The 17282-nt window shown below is 49.3% G+C and overlaps 1 protein-coding gene across 1 annotated transcript; it reads right to left on the minus strand.

Annotated features, from left to right (window-relative positions):
- Positions 1-3724: 3724 nt before the first annotated feature.
- NRIP3 (nuclear receptor interacting protein 3) lies at positions 3725-15948 on the minus strand. The gene is made up of 6 exons (XM_086472293.1): positions 15775-15948; positions 8708-8887; positions 7901-7983; positions 4387-4526; positions 3926-3978; positions 3725-3826 (listed from the first exon to the last, which is right to left on the minus strand). Exons 1-6 carry the CDS (start codon positions 15946-15948, stop codon positions 3725-3727), a joined length of 732 nt encoding a protein of 243 aa, XP_086328419.1.
- Between the last annotated feature and the right edge of the window lie 1334 nt (positions 15949-17282).

Here is a 17282-nt window from a genome sequence, read left to right on the forward strand (position 1 = left end):
ACAACTGCCACGTGCCATTTAGCCTGTCTGGTTAGTACATCTCCCCAATGTGGTCTGACAGCAAATTCCCAACAGAAGCACAAAAGCACTGTGGAGCCCCACCAAAGAGTGAAATGAACTCCTGTTCTTGACAGAGAAGTGCACTGAAAACAAATAACCAACATATCCAGGGTACAAGCAAATAAACAGCAATAACAACATAACTTTATTTAGATTTAATTTGACATTTAGCACAGTAATAAGCACAGAAAGAAAGAAGTACCAAAAAACCAAACTCCTAGCATATAAAATAACCAAATAGATTTCATATTTAGTGAAATATTTCTACAACACATCGGTGGGACTGCCCTGGGCAGCTCAACCTTGTAAATATATACGTGTGTGTGTATATATATATATATATCTATATCTGTGTTATATAAAATACTGTATGTAAAGAAAGCACTGAAACTTATCACCAAAATAGAAAATAGCTCAAAATATGGATAGGTCAGATTTGGTAGTCATACCCAATATTGAAAAGAGGTTCAAACCCACTGCAGGTGATAAAGCTCCAGCTTAGATGCCATGGAGGGCATGAGATGGCATTACTGGGCACAGACTGGCTAAAGCTGGCAGCAGCCTGGCTCACAGGACAGGCTCTGGACCTGAGCCGGTGGCCATGAGGTGACAAGAGTTACTGGTCCTCACTCAGGGCTGTCAAGATATTTTCTAAGTGGAAATGCCAGTGACAATGTCGGTGCTTGCGGCTGACGCTGCGCACCACGGGATGTGGGGGCGAGCGATGCATTCATGTCTGCGGGGAGGCTCAAGCGCCTGAGCAGCCGCTTGGATCCCGCAGGAGACCCCGCAGCCCAGCCTGTGCCTGCCTGGGGCCAAAGAGCTTTGGCTAAGGAAGAGCTGCCGGAGCAGCGCTCCCACTCCTGCAGCGCACAGCTGGCCCTTGCGGCTCCGGCTGCAGCGGGACTGGCCGTTGGCAGATGCACCACATCACAAGGATGTTATTCTGAATTTTAAAGATGTCTCTTCATCAGATGGCAGGAATTAATTCCCATGAGCTTTTAAAAAATGTAGAACGCTGCTTTTGTACGAGGCCAGGCTCCCCCAAGCAATACTGTACGTTTGTTCTGGTCTGCAAGAGAGCAGCACTTAAAGCAGCAACCCTGCTGCTACAGGACAGTAACACCGAATGAAGTGTTTGTCCTGGAGAAAACTCCCACCTGCCCTGAGGGTGATCAAGGTTAGTCTTGTACCTAAGATCCCAGGCAGTTTGTAAATAGCTATAAAAAAATACGGCGTTTCTGGCAGCAACACTAAAGTCCAACTGGAGTCGATAACCTGCACCAGCACATAGCCTGGGTGCTGCTGGTGCTTCAGGCTGGGTACTGGGTGGGCAGGCAGAGGCCCCACTCCTGGCAGCAGGGGAGAGCCGAGGGGGCATTGGGGCTGTTTGGTTCCTGATATATCAATGAGGCTCTGTATCTGCTGCTTTCCAGACAACGTGCTTTTGTGCTTGTTTTTTTCCTTTTTGGCTCAATACGATGATTCATTTTTTTGACTACTCCTGGTAGGAAGGTAGCAGATACCTGCCCAGAGAATCCCTCCTTGTGGGGTTTCGAGCCCCAGCAAGGCAGCACCACGATGGGCTGCCCCTGTGCCATGCCAACCCCACGGCAAGCTGGAGGCTGCGGGAGATCCCCCTGGGAGCCCTCCCAAACTCTGTTTCTGTGCTTCTGCCACCCCACTGCAGAGAAGCCTATAACCCATTAATAATTCTCTAATTGGTCTTTCTCATCAAGCCAATGGTTGCATCCCTAATTACATGGCAACAATACTATGCTAACAGGATGAGCCGTAATTCCTAGGTGGTATTAGCACTGTTATTTACTCTGAGTAAATCCCCAGTAATGGCTATTTCAATGTGGCAATATCAATTACGTGAATATAAATGCTTAGCCCCTGGAAAAATCATTAATAAAAATTTCATTCTGACAGCCTCTAATCACAGCTAAATACAATTACTCATATGAGGCCACTATAAAAATTATTTTTCTCATCAGCAGAAATCCATAAGGTTTTCCCAACTGTTTGTAATAAAGAGAACACTGTATAGAAAAGTCCAGAAAATAAGCACACATTTGTTTCTCAAAACCCATAGATAAACATGACAATATCTCTAAATTACTGGCTACTGAACAGGATTTCATTTAGAGCTACTCAAGCTGTAGCCTAGTATAAATGTTTTCAAAGCAGCATGCTGCTGTTTCATCTGGAACAGCTGCACAGGATTTCTTTGATGTCAAGCTCTTGTGTGGGGACGGTGTTTCAATTTCTCTTTATGCCTCCAAACTGCTGAAACAGGAAGGAAAAGACATTCAATAAAATAGGCGTTTTTCATGGAAAAGAAAAAAAAGGTAGCAAAATTTGGCCTTGAATACAGTACCGAGAAATAACTCATCACCGCAGTGATGACAACCACACTCTGCCTATTGCATCCCTGTTTCAAAGGAGACAGGGAAAACAACAGGTTTTGTGCTGCAGCACGCTCCCCCCGCAGTGCTCTGCCAGGAGCCCCGGGCTCACGCTCTGGCAGCACCCGTGGCCGGCGGCAGTCCTGGGCACACGGTGGGTGCACTTGTGCTCTCCTCCTGACTCCCTGCACTAGCGTGTACAACCCTGGTGTACTCCCCAAGGAGCACAAATACAATTAGCTGAGGAAGGTCTGCTCTTTCCCCACTCTCACCCAGGCTCCTCAAGCTCCATGGTGCCCAGCACAGCAGGCTCGAGCTGCTCGGGCAATTCAGGATGGCCAAGGTGTCTGTGACTGGTCATGACAGGCAGCTAAAGTAGGTCCTGCCCTACATCATTTGCCAAAGACACTTTCTTACGCAGTAAGCAACCATTTTTTAGATGGCTGTGTCCACAGCACTCATCGCTGAGCCACCACAAGCGCTGCCTGCGAAGCCAGAGAGGTACATAAGTGCAAATCCCCCTCTCAGGCACCCAGCACCTGCCCATTCTATAAGCCAGAGGCAGGAGCCAGTGACACATACGTCTCTTTTTTGCAGCATTCAGCAAGGAGGAACCCCACACAGCGCCTGGAAGGAGAACGATTGCCCTGCCTGCTCCCTGCTTGACTGCAGAGCCAGTTGTCACAAACTACATGCATTTAGGAGGTAGCAGAGTGGACAGCACAGGTTTCTCTTTCTATAGGGAGATAAGGCTGAAAAAGTCCGGGACATCAGGAGAAGCTGGCAGGAGGGCAGCCAGGGCAACGTGGGGAGAAGAAGCAACACCATTATCTCCAGGTAGGATCTCTCTCTCCTGCACTTTGCAGAACACTCATGTGGGCTTATTTGCCTTGCTTCGTAAATATTTTCCAGAAAAAGATTTATTTGGGAACATTCTCAAAGCAGCGCTCAAGGAGTCTTCCTAGTGACCTCCAAAAAGTACACTTCCTGAGGTGTTTCCCTGTGCCTATTTTTCCAGACACCCCCTTTGCTGTACAATGCTTACTGGGAAAAAAGCAGCAAAAACTGAAAAATACTACTGAAAAAGCCAGGGACTCTGTTTCAAAACTCAATGAGCTGATGAAAACAATTTCTGCCAGTGCCAGTGAGCTCTCGCTCTCTTGCAGCGAGGCTCTGGAGTCTCCAGCATGGCTGTGCCAGTGGCACTGCCATCAGGCTCAGCAGTGCACACACAGCTCACCTCCCCAGCCAACTTACTGCTCTCCTGCCACGGTGCTGCCACTGCCCACAAACGGGATTTCTTCCCTGTCCGTCTTCCCCAGAACAAGATGGTGCTTCTCCATGTTTATGACACACTGTAGAGAATAAATGCCTTCAGGTAAGAAGGAAAACTGCAATTCAACGTGGTCCCAGCTCCCCCAGCATGAGTAAAAGCCCTGCTGGAAACCCCCTACCTTCAGAGATTTCAGTGTCTGCAACCCAAAGGAGAAGGGTTTCTCGTTGTCTTCTGAAAAATAGGAACATTCAGATTTATACATTCAAAATGTTCTCCCATGCTTTTTGTCAGTGACTCCATCCTTCCTTCATGGCTGCTCTGCTAAAATAAACCCCTGTTTCTAACGGAACTGAGTTACTCTGGAGGGCAACATGATCAAACGAGGGCAGGCAGATGCGCCTGCAGGGAGACACAGTGGTTGCTCCATTGGCACAGCAGAGCAGAAGCCTGGTGCCGCCAGCACAGCCCTGCTGAATGCATCCTCCCTCCCTCCATCTGAGGGGCCAAACAGGGACTGCAGAAAAGCAGTATTTCTATTTTCATTTGAATGCATTTCTGAAGCTTCATTTTCCCCCCTGGGGTAAGAGGGACTAGACCCCCAGCCCATACCCGGAGGAACAGAGGAGCACACGCACTCACCCACAACGAGGGCAGTGCACTCCACGGGGACTGCTCCCACCGTGAGGACGAGGCACTCGATCTGGCCGATCGCTCTCCCCTTGTACGACAATGAATCCATCTCATCTTCACCAGGGAGTGCTTTGAGATGCTCCTTTAACCTGCACATTAAAAACACTCCTGACATGAAACAGCCACAATTTGGCTGCTCCAGCAAGGAGCAAATGGCGTTTGGAGGGCACTTACACCTGAAGTGCTCTTAGCTTGCTCGTAATACCGTGCCATTATTGAAAAGCTGCTTTCTTGGCAAGTTTTCTGTGATGCTCTGCATACAGCCAGCAGTCTGCACCCACATCAGTCCATAGCATGACCCACGATGCAGCCCTGGGGCCACATCAGCCCTCGCCCCAAGCAGAGCTCCCTACTGGATTTTGCTTTTTACCTGAGGTTTGTTTTGTTTGTGTTTTTTTTTTTTCCTACATTTCCTCAAGACCTGGGGAAGCTGCTGATCTAAAATTGCTTCTAATGCAGTGTAGGTGTAAGGAAGGACTACTCCACTCCAGCTCTCACCAGTGGAGCCACCAACAGTGCCCCCATGCCTCACAGCCAGGGCAGCGTGCCCGATCTACGCTTGCTTGCAGGTGCTGCTGCTGGGTTTATTTAGATGAAATGAGGATGGATCGATCACATTCAGCCCGAGAAAAGGAAAAAAGGGTGTCAGGGATGCCTCAGGTACAGTTGTTTTTTCTATCTACACCCCATGAACTATAGTCTGACAACACTGATTAATTATTTAGCTTCAGTTTCTCTTTTAAACTGAACAAGAATCTAATGGAAAGGCAGTTTGAGGTGATCTCTCCCTCGGATAAAAGCTGTATCGCTTTTCAGCTATTTGAGGGACCTTTCTGCTGAGCTGCTTTGCAGCAGTGCGTGTGTGTGCGTCTGCCTGCCTGTGTATCCGTCGTGCAGGGGACCAGCCCCCCTCAGAGGCAGAGGCCCCAGCACTGAGGTGGGGATTGCCCATGCCATTTAGCATAGGTACAAGGACCAGGAGGGGTGGCAGAGAGAAGGAGGTGGATCCCCTCCACCACTTCCCTTAGGGACTGGCCTTAAAAAGCAGTGGGAACATATCAAGAAGGAGTTTATGAGCTCCTTGACCCTGAGCTGGCTTAGTCCAGCCTGAAACAGGTTGGGGTGGCTTTTTTGGGTGCAGTCAACTCCAATGGCTTCTCTATCCACTCAAGGGAAGACATGGTCTTTGGCTGTGGTCTTTGTTTCCCCCCATTTGATCCCACCGCAGGGCACAGGCCGTGATGCTGGAGCCAGGACCTGAACAGAGCCGTCATACAGCTGGAGATGCTCCTCAGTCTGGCACCCACTGACCTGGACAGTTTTCCCAGGTGTGACCAGGCCTGCAGAGAGGCAGGGTGGGAGGGGGTGGGGTGGGGGTGGGGTGGCGGGGGCAGAGTAAAGCCACCTTCGAGGAAGCGCTTCATCACAAACCAGGGATGGACAGATAGCATGTGGGCAATGCATGGCTGAAAGCTGGCCAGGAAACTGCAGTGAGGTGAGGAGAACCACTGAAATGTGATGCAGTGACACATCTTGGAGCTGGGTTTGCAAGTGGAAAGTCCCCAGCAGTGTGCAGTGACCAGAGCTGCTCATGTAACAGCTGCGCCTACACCTCCGCGGGGGATTTCTTATGCTGCAGCAAGCTGCGAGCCAAGGGGAAGAGCTTGAACGGCCCTGTGACAAGATACGAAAAGATTTTTAAAAAAGAAGTGAGGAATTGAGCCTGTGCCTCTGGCACACACGCACTGCTTTTAGGCGCTGAGTCCCCAGAGACCTCAGCAGCAGGGCCCATCCCCAGAGCCACTGAGCTTCAGCTGCAGGCAGCAGCACCCGGCAAAGCACACTGCAGGGACCCTCCTGCCCTGGCAGGAGCAAAGCAAAATCGACTGGCACACCTCTTCCCTGCTGCTTTCCAGGGCTGGATTTAAACAAAACTGGTGTTTTATCGTTGCCACACGTGCTGGACTGCTTTGAAGTAAAACACGCTGGAGCGGTGCCTGGTGTCGCATAAGACCTACCACAGCGACAGCAGAGAGAGCCAGGCATCAAAGCCCTGGTTTTAACCCACTTTGTTAATCTGGCTTTAGCTTCTGTCCCCGCAAACACAAACAGCAAAGGAGCTGCAGGAAGCTGCCTGCAAGGCAGCCCTGCCTGCTGGGCACCTCGGCTGGCAGAGCGTGCGGGGCAGGGCATCGCTCTGGCTGCGCAGTCTGCCTTGTGCCGGTGTCCGTGGGGTCCCACCTGCAGGAACCAAAGCTCTCCCATTGCTGATGAGTAACACTGGGGAGGGACATGGGCCTTTCCACTGCAGCTGTCCAGCTGTGGTCTCGCTCAAATTGGGAGGGAATCCTCCTAAGCTGAAAGCAGAAACTGGCTCTAACCTATTTCTTCAGCACTCTTTGAAGGATGGGACTGCTAAAGCAGACTGGTGCTGCAAAAACTGCACAGGACACATACAAGTAACGCAGAGAGCAGAGGAACTGTCACAGAGCATCACTGCAACTCGGACGTGCTGCACCGCCAATACAGCATCGTGCAAGATGAGACCCCTCCAAAAGCACGGTTACCGTCTGTAAGCTAGGCTGAGCAGCTCCACGGTTTGTGACAAGTTTGTAGTAAGCGCAGCCACCTTCCAGCCGCTAAACTGTTGTGCAAAGAAGTAATTACTGTCTGGACAGAAAACAGACACCATTCATTTAGGGCCATGCAGTAGTGCTCAGAGAACAACTGCAATTGGCTTTTGCATAAACACAGCAAGTTGGCAATAAAAAGCGGTGACACCATGGGAATAAAGTGCCAAAATCCCTTTGATACCCTGTGAGCTGATGCCTGATCCTGCTCCTTAGAGATCAGTGGGAGTTTTGCTGCAAATGGCTGGCAGTCAGCTCTCTAACACTACGTAAATACATTTCCTTTCCCTTCAACCAGGAGAAATTTGATATTGGGAGTAGCATCGGGCACCAAATTTTCCGCACACGCATGTACACAACTGCACAGCTGCTTTACAGCTGATGCTGGAGCCAGCAGTGCTGCAGCCGCCAGCGGCAACATGGCCAGCAGCCATGTCCCTGCCTCGCAGCAGGGACCTGCAGGGCTGGCCTGGGCTGACCCAGCCCCATGCCTGCCCCGGGGACACAGAAGGCCGGGGGAGTTCAGCTATTTCATGAGACACTGAGTGACAAACCGGCAGGCACTGACAAAGTACAAACGTGTCCGATCCTCTGAAGGGGTTTACTCAGAGGTTGGTACAATTTGCTTTCTATTTCAGCTCCCTACAAGGACATTTAAGAATAAGCCAGGATTTGGTTGTAACAGGAGTCTCAGGGGCTTGCCGGGGCACAGCCCAAAGCACTCCCTTCCAGAATGGCCATCGCTGGCGTGAGCAAAGCCCCAGCCCCAAGAGCACTGCCTGTGCTGTGCTGCCACGAGTTCCCACCAAACAGAAATCCAGCTGGATATTTACCCTAGCCTGTCGAGGCAGGCAGACGACATGAGGTTGTGCTGCGAGCCGGTGTCCACCACAGCCTTCAGCTCCTTCCCCGCACACTGCAAAAGCAAGCAGAGACGGGAGGTGCGTGGCATGTAGGATGAGCGCACGGTGTCCGGAGCCTCCACTCTGCACACACCGGTCCCCACCAAAATGCCAACATCTCCTCACACCAGCCTATCCCCGCTCCACCGCTCGTGCAGTGCCTGTGGGGTGTTGCCTCATCCACCCTGGGCACCTGAGAGTTGGCTCTTGAGCTGCTTTTTGAATAAGGTGGTGCTGTTAAACAACATGGTGTTGGGTCCTGAGCTCTTCCCTACAGCATTTGCCCCTGCAGAGAGCAGAAGGGGCGGTCCCAGGCGGCAGGGGGTATCGTAGAGAGCGGGAAATACAAAAGAGTGGGGGGTAAGGAGAGGAAATGTGAAATTCCTCTTGGTGAAAGAAAAGAGGGATGGCACTTGAGGAAAAAAAAATAGGCTGTGAGCACAGGGATTCACCGTGGATAACTACTCAGCGTTCCAGCATGCTGCCCCAGCCTGGCTGCTCCCTCCACCCTGAAGTCCAAGGGAAGACATCCCTCACACCAAGTTTCCCTGTGATATTCAGGTGGGCGTCTGTGCCACAGCAGCCCTGAGCTGCAGAGGGAGAGCACCTGCACAGCTGTGACAGCCCTGGCGGAGTGCAACCCTAATCGAGAAACTCGGAGAACAAGAGCACAGCTTGAGGCTGTCAGAAATAAAATTTGGGGGAAAAAACCACAGAAGGCTGGGGAGGGACTATTACCTGGCAGCTCACCACTATGAGCTCCTCGTCCTCCATTTTCCCTGAGCTGTCCGGTTTGGTTTGATTCAGCTTGTTGGTCTGTGCTGAGCTATCACTCTTTGGAGTCCAGCTGCCTCGGCTGCTTCGTAATTTTGATAAATTTGTCTCCATCAGGCGCTTCTGCAGGATATTATGTGGTTGCTTTAAGAAAAAAAAAAAAAAAACAAACCACACACAGAAGAGCAGCATGAAGTCAGAGGAAAGCCACAAAGCAACCTGCATCACCAGCCTGCTCATGGTGCCTGCGGGCCACTGCTGCTCTCACAGGAGGGATGACCTGAAGTTTCACACTCCCTTATTCCGAGACTACATGTACTTTTCCTAGCCTACATCTATTTGGTCTCCCGCCAGCTCTGGCTTACCTGGCTTTGACTCAAAAGAACTACTTTGTATTCACAAGGGAATAATCCTTTCAAAATATTAACCAGAATTTGGAGGGATGCCTTTCTTTTTCCAAACTCAAGTTCAAGATTTGGTTTCATATAGGAATCAAAATAAGTCAGGATTTTCCAAGCTGGTGTTTCAACCGTAATTCCCTTCATCTGTTGATAGGGAGATCAGGAATTTTGCAGTGGTGTGAAAAGAGGTGAGAAATTACCTTTCCAAGTACACACACCACCTAAGGATGAAAAAGGTGTATGGACTTTCTGAATGAACACAGGTGCTTTCATTGAGCCCTGGCATGGCTGGTGTACCTGTGTCCAGCCTCCCACTGTGGTGATGCTCTTTGTGTGAATCGACCCAGAATTTGAGCAGCTGATTTGGGTGTCTGTGCATTGGCCTCTACAGGTGCGAGTGAACAAGGCACAACTGCAAGAAGAGAGTTACAGATGGTGTCTATTGTCAGATCTGGTCTGGCCTTTAGATCAGGATTTGGTCTGAAAGTGCCCTGCCTGTTTCCTCCCTCTGCATTTGTATTTAGCTGCTGAGGGTGAGTAAGTGGGACAATCCTGAGTGCCATGCCATGAGAGGGAAAGGAGAGGAGGGGAAGAGGTAATATTGTCTGAGGTAGGTAGGTAGGCATTCTCCCAGGAACCCCCAATGCTTCATACAGCAGCTTCTCCCTTTCTCTGTCATTTCCATTTGCTCTGTGAGAAGCACATTGCCTCTCAAAATCTCCTCCAACTGCTTTCCCAAAAGCCTTTTTATGTTTAATGTTCATCACAGATGGATGCGCATACTCTGCTGGAGGTGAAATGACTCTGCTTGATTATCTGCTCATTTCTCTGCCCAGCTAATCTCGCCCCCCCCCCCCCCGCCATTGCTGCCCTTTCCTTCCGATTTTGAAATTAAAGGTCCACAGTGAGACTTCTTACTGGCTTGCTTCTGAATTTTTGTATTCATATTAAATATGCCTGAGTGTCTGCACAGACATCTAAACGAGCAAACCTCCTCATCCTGAGGGAATTTCAGTGGGATCAGGATAACTCTGGAAAAACCTCAGGCCGTGGTTCCCCGAGTTGGCCAGCATGCACCCTCATGTGCAGCACCTCATCTTTAAAATAATCTGTGCAGCACGTTGAATAACAGCTCTTACAAAAGGCTAATGCAACTTGGCATCATCCTAAAATAGCTGCAACCACGTTAGTGCTTCAGATCCTGCTGTAGGCGTTACACGGGCAGTTAAACTGGACCTGACTGATGGAATCAGGTAGATGCAGCCAACACCAGTGGTCACCGGGAGACATAATCTTGTTTTTTCCCCACTTTTCACTGTTCTTACTTCCACATACAACCTGCAATTTGAAAGGAAATAAAATTTTATGACCAGTTTTGGTTGCAGGTGCTATGTCTGACCAGCATGCTAAACAGCACGTCCTGTGTAAAGGCGATAACGTAGCCGTGCTCCCAGCAACGAGGAGAAATCAGATCTGACATTGTGCCGTCTCCTTCAAGCACAAAAAGTAACGAAGCTCTAGCACTGCTCTGGTGACCACCACCTTCTCAATGAGACTGAACAGCAGAAACCAGTGTTACTTAACCAGATTAATGGCAGGCACACTGACCCCACTAGTAATGGACCCTGTGCCGAGGAAGGTGCAAATCAGTTTGGAAGCAAGGGCTCCCTTACACGAGGCAGAAGCGGTGCATAGTCAGCACTGTGATCACCTCCAAGGCTCCTCATCTGAGCAAAAATGCAAGTCAGGGTTTGCTGACAGTAGACGGCACGTCCTTCTTACCCTTTATGTTTGCCTGCAGCTCAGGGGCACATCGGGAGGACCAATTCTTCACATCATCAAAAAAAAAAAAAACAGAGGGGATGAGGGACTGGAGTTGGTGAGTGAAGTTCCCAGCTGGTCAGAAGACAGACTGTCACACAGTGGCCTCCTCCTCGCGCCCAGCCCTGCTCAGCTCGGTCTGAGAGAAATTTCTGAATGGCATCATCCAGGACGATCTGGGTGCTCTTCTGATCTGCCTGGCCTCAATCACATTGCCAAATACCTTTGAAAGAGCAAGCTGGGGAAGAACAAGTCACCAGCACACTCAGCTATTTTAACTGTTACCTACCTTTGATTTAAACCTAACATTTTTAACTACTAGTTCTCCTATGGAACCTCAACCAGTTACATATGTGCGTTTTCTCAGGCCCTGGTTTTGTCAATCCTATATGGGATCCATTGCTGAAAGGAAAAAAATCCAGCACTTGGCAAACTTGAGTTATCACCACAAAATGTGACTGTCTTTTGTTGACACTGCCTTTAGGGAGACGAATATTGCTTACGTTGTGCTCCAATACAGAAATAATCTAGCAAGAGGGGACTGAAAATGTTCCCTGCAGCACCACCACCCTGTCTCAGGCTTTTAATTAGTTTGCTTTCACTTGTATTCCCCTTGACTCTTGTGTGCAACAGAGTGAGGGATATTAGTCACAGAGATGACTCAAGTGACGGATACGTACTTGGTGAACAGATAATGTGCCAGGGGACATTTGCAAATGCACATTTTGCTGGAAAACTGCAAGCAGACCATGTCTGGAAGGGCGGGAGAGGAGGAAAACCTCCTTGTGACAGTGATGAGGAAGGCAGCCGTGTTCTCCCTCCAGCCACACAGCCAGGAGTGGTGTTTGAGGTTACCCAGATGATCTGATACTGTCTCTCTACGTATTGCACAAAACTGTTGAAAGTTTTATAAAAATATAAAATGTTACATACCATTGTGTAAATGCAAAACAAAGAAAAAGTTATTTCCTAGTATCATTCAGCACAATATAAACACAAGCCAGGATTTTCTTCGCAAGATATCTCCCTTTCCATCCCTGAGACTTTGCAAAAACCTATAATCCCCTAAAAAAGTCATAGCAGGATCCTAAAAGGAGTTTCAGGATTGGAGACACCAGCTATTGCTGAACCTATTTGACTGTCAAAACCACAAATAATTCTGTCCAGTTTTGTTCCTCTCTAATTTATAAGCAAGCACATCACTGCAGCTTGCAGTATCCATCTCTCTGGCAGATTTCCCACTCTTTTGGCTTCTAGATCTGGGGATAACAAGGCCCATCAACAGGAGTTTCGCTCAAGTGGAGATGAAAGTCAGGGAAGAAGCCAGCTCCTCCCCTCCCCAAACCCATCGCAGGAGGTTTGCCCTCTCCTCTGCATCCAGACAGTAGAGGAGGAAAAAAAAAAAAAAAAAAAAAAAAAAATTTTAACACACCAGTGGAGCTCATCCCAAAAACTTGTCTCTCATCTTCCCATCCTTCGCCCAAATTCACCTCTTCTACCAGCAGCCTGTGCTCATTTGCTGTCAGCCCTTCTCGCAGGGGGATGAGGTGGGACTAGAGATGCCCCCTGCTCCCTTGCATGCCAAGGCAGCAGCCAGGTCTTCGACCCAGACGATGCATGTAACATCAGGTTTTTTGCATTTTAACCAAAACACAACAAACTCTGGGGAGGGCACAGTGGGAAAGCAAGGAAAAGTGTATGCACTGCAACTAACTGTAATGTTGCACCAGCTACAGGAGCAGGGGACAGGGCCATGGGGCACCCAGAGCTGCGCTGAGGACCCAGGTGCCCAGGAGAGGCTCTGAGGGCATTTTGGGAGAGGGAAGTGCTTTTATTTGTTGTTTGTTCCTATTTATAACTTTGTTTCCCAGCTTGCAAAGTGATGTGGGACTGTTTCTGGCAAAGCCCCTCCAAACCAGTCTGGCAGCTCTCGGTGCAAGGGTGAAGTGTCGGAGCACGAGGAGGAGCTGCCAATGGCCAGCTCATTCTGCCCAAGTCGGGCAGGGGGTCACAGTTACGGTGTCAGGAAGCCCAAATCCCAGCCACAACCATCTCATGCCAACTTTCAGGGCTTCGGAGAGGAGGCTAATAGTGAGGCATCAAAACAAAACCATTTCTGCTCTGTACATCCAGACCTACATTTGCCAAATCCAATGTATGCTATGCTATAGTTTGGTCTTATACTAGGTAAACAAAGTGGAAAATGTAAAGGGAGTGAGGAGCTAGAAGGGTTGGGTCCAACCCAGAATAATACACTGAAAAATATTGGAGGTTTAACTTAGATAATTACAATTATTTATCAAACCTGCCTATATGGGGCATCACCAGGAGAGATGCTTCAGGAGCCGAATAACAGCACACAAGCTGGGGGATGTCAGCACACCCACCCCGACAACTTGCTGCCCCCTCACTGTGCACAGCACCCCCTGCACTGCAGCCAAAAGGAAGGGGATTTCTCCCCAAAATCAGTAGTTGCTGCCTGCTGTCACCCTGACAGACGGGGTCTGTCCTCACCACCTGTCGCCATCTCTGGGGAGCTGCTACCTCCTCTCTTCTCCAGCTGAGGCCACTGGAAAACCCCTGTGGGAAACCCTGCATTAATAATGCCAGTCATGCGCAGCTTTAGACATGAAAATGCGCTGCTTTGTCAGGAGCTGTGCAGTTATTCACAAGAAAGGCACGCAAACGCCCTGGGCAAAGACCCCCGATGCCCTGGACAAAGACCCCCGATGCCCTGGGCCTCCCGACTGCCCAGCTTAACCCCTCTGGACCCACACCTCTTGGTTTGGGGCTGTGCCCCAATGTGGGGTCCAACATTTCAGAGGCTCTTGGTGCTTCTCCAGTCTCAGAAATTCAGGATCTGCCAGTCCTCCTGGGGACAGCTCTTGTGGCACCAGGCAGCCATGGCACCAGGGAGACATGGTGAGTCCTCCTGAAGCGATGCTTGCTGCCATCCCGTCTGCATTGGTGTGAGTATGGTGGCGCTGGCAGCATTGCTTCACCATGACACAACCCACTGCAACAACTCCGAAATTCACGACACCATCTGAACAGGCCAGAGCACGTGAGGGTGCTGTCGCTTTGGGGACTCCCCATACATCCCAGGGGCGGGGGAGGCTGTGGCCAAGGCAAGTCCTGGCCACATGTGCACACTGTCCCACCACCCCTCGCTGTGGTGTGGGGACAAGGTGGTTTTGCAGTGGGGTGGCCCATACCAACTCGGTTCTCACCCCATCCTCTGCTGGAGACCCACCATAGCTGGCGTAGGCAGCGGGCCTCTGCCACACTGCTCCTCCTTTTTGTCCTTGGAGCAGATCAGGAGCTGCGGAGCTCCCCAGGGCTTTGGCACACCCCTGGAGAGAGCCCCGCCATGCAGACCCTCCTCGCAGGGGCTGTGGGTGCAGCAGGGGCGATGTTGCAGCCACTTCTCAGGCAGCACAGGCACAGGAGCAGGGAGAAAATCTGCGGTGACATTTCTGTAACCAGGGCAGTAGCAAGGAGCCCTGTGCTCTGCCCTTGCTGCCGGAGCCATATTTGGTCCGCACTGCTATGGGGACAAGGACTTCAGTGCTCAGTGCCCCATGCTCCTGCTACCTGTTGCCTTTCTCATCTGGGCAGAGCAGAAATCCCTGTCATTAGGGTCTCAGCCCCACAGACTGTAGGTCACTGAGCTGTGACATGTTACTTAGACTCTGCAGATAATAGTAATAATACCACCATCAAGCTCTGAAAGGCTTCGTGGCTCCCCAGTGGAGAGCTGCCATTCAACGGTGACCAGGAAAGGTCCTTCCAAGCCTTTCCCTGGGCAGGAGCTTCACTCCCAACAACTGTGAAATATTTGGGATGTCAAAAGCATCACCTCTATGCGCACTGCAGAGAACAGCCAACTCATTCCACTTATCTCGGCCAGGCAGAGCCAAGCCTAACGTAGCTGAGGAGGAAGGCTGTGACAGAATAAAACTACCCCACTGAAAATAAAAAGATTCACTTTTTTCAGTGAACCTGTATCAAGTATTGGAAAAAGCAAATATTGTGTGTTACAAGGTGCAAGAATTTTTGTAACAACTGGGAAAAAAATGGTACAGGAGGTTTCCTTGGTAGGATATATTTTCTAGATTTTCTGCTTACATCAGAACTTTGATATTACGTTTAAGTATCATTTCCCATTAGAGAAAGCTCAAACATTTGTGCACATTATTATTTAGAAAAGCTCTCCAGCCCCTGAACATGATGAAAACTATTGTATGTCAGCTACAGGATTACACAGATCATTGCCTATATGAATATTTAAAACCAGGAATTATGTATCTTCATTTAAAAAAAAAAAAAAAACCAAACACATATGCACAAGCCTTTACAAAGTGTAATCTTGTCAGTTTTACATTTTGAAGTACTAGTGACTGCACTTTACCAAATCTTTTATGATTATATGTTGTGCGTATATACGCACCACAGACAAACATGTGTACGTATGTATGTATTACATGAAGCCATTTTGATTTACTCTAATTCAGAGAGGATTTTTGTACTGAAAACAGTATCCCATTTTCATGTAAATGTAAAAAACAAAATGTAAAAGCTTTTAGATCTGAGTGCCAGGCATCTGAAAGCACCTACTAGCAAAAAGCAACCCTGGTGATAACTAGCATCATATTTCCACTCCTTTCCTTCTGCATAAAAAAGCCTCATTTTTTTAATCAGTTTCCACAAGCAACCAACTTCTCCTCACAAATGGCATGTAGAAAAAAAAATAGACACTGCCCTACCAGCTTCTTAAGTCTCCTTCCAGTAAACACAATAAAGCCTTACAGTATCTTTTGAAGTCCCCAGCTTCTTCAGCCCATCCAGAGGGAGGAGATCTGCAGAATCCTTGTGAATAAACTGAACCGCCTGCTTCATCCTCCTCTGCTGGCGGAGAGATGCCGCTTCCCTTATCTCCACTTCTTTTCTACTCGGCTCTGTCAGGATACCTGAATAAAACATCTTTTCCCCCGCGTACGGCTCGTTTCTTGAAGATGCACCTCTCAGAGAGATGGAGTCGGGGAGATGCTCGATCGCCTGCGCTTTATAAGCGGAGCCTGGTGACGTTTGGAGATGGCAGGTACTCCAGCCGGCATCGCCGAGTAAGGGAGGGGTTGGGCACGTTACAATACGTTGCACAAACAACAGTGGGTGAGCTCGGTCTCGGTCTAAGGGAATAAATCGGCACCGTTCCTCCTCACTGCCTCTCCTGAAAGCAAGATTAGCCACAGGCATCCAACGGCTCTCAAAGCCCCCCAGCAGCCTCACGGGCAGAAAAGGCAGTGTTGGCGCTCTCTTTTCTGCCTGCCAGGCTGCTGGGGGCTTTGAGAGCTGCAAACAGCCCCGGGAGCCAGCCCACCTCCCAGCCAACCTCTGCAGGCACAGCTTTTTTTTGGCCTGGATAGGGCATCTGAAGTGTCACAGCAGGGGACAGCTGCCCAGCACCCATGCGGTCCTGCATGCTGCTGCCCCACGAGTCTGGGGTGATCCAGCCCCACATGGACTGTGTGACTGGCCACGTTGAGGTTTGCTGCCTTACGCCTGGGGCTGGCAGGGTTAGGGCAGGCTCTGGATACCATTGGCCTCACTGAAGCACTGCAGGCACTGATCTGCATCATCATCGTCTACTCAAGCCCCTAGGAAGAGCAAAGACTGTCACGAAAATTGTCCCAGCCAAACTGGGTCACCCCAAATGTGGTTTTACACAGGGCTCCTATACCCGTCAAACATTCAGATACAGCACTATTTGACTAATCACTAGCATCCACGCTACTAATTAGAGTAAAACTTTGCAAAGCAAGTATAGTTTTGCAGTGTTCCTGCTGCTTGTCTGTTGATCCAGATGTCGCTGGAGTCAGTCTTGCTATAGGTACTTACCTCTGATGCCAGACAATGCTGGGAAGGTTTCAAAGACATGTTAGAGGAGGAGGATGCTGGCGTTATCTTAGTTGCCCAGGGGTAGTCTTTGTCCTTTGTGGGCAGCTGTAGGCTTCCAAGCAGCAAAGTCCTTATTTCTGGGACCAGGAGGTCCTTTAGCTTGTTTTACTTAAGCATAAACAATACCAAAGTCATCAGTAAAATTCTACTAACTCATTACATTACAGCGTATAACAAGGACTAATACACATTAATAAACGTAATATACTTTCATACTATAAAGGCTGATTGATGTAATATTTAGGGAAGGGGATTTTCTTAACAGGACTCCCAGCACACAAGGGTTTCTTTCACCACAATAGCAAGTTTTTAAGTGTTTTATCATCTCTCACCAGAAAGAAACTACTTTTTTTTTTTTT

Source organism: Leptosomus discolor, chromosome 12, assembly GCF_034619465.1.
Source record: "Leptosomus discolor isolate bLepDis1 chromosome 12, bLepDis1.hap2, whole genome shotgun sequence".
NCBI classification, from domain to species: domain Eukaryota; kingdom Metazoa; phylum Chordata; class Aves; order Leptosomiformes; family Leptosomidae; genus Leptosomus; species Leptosomus discolor.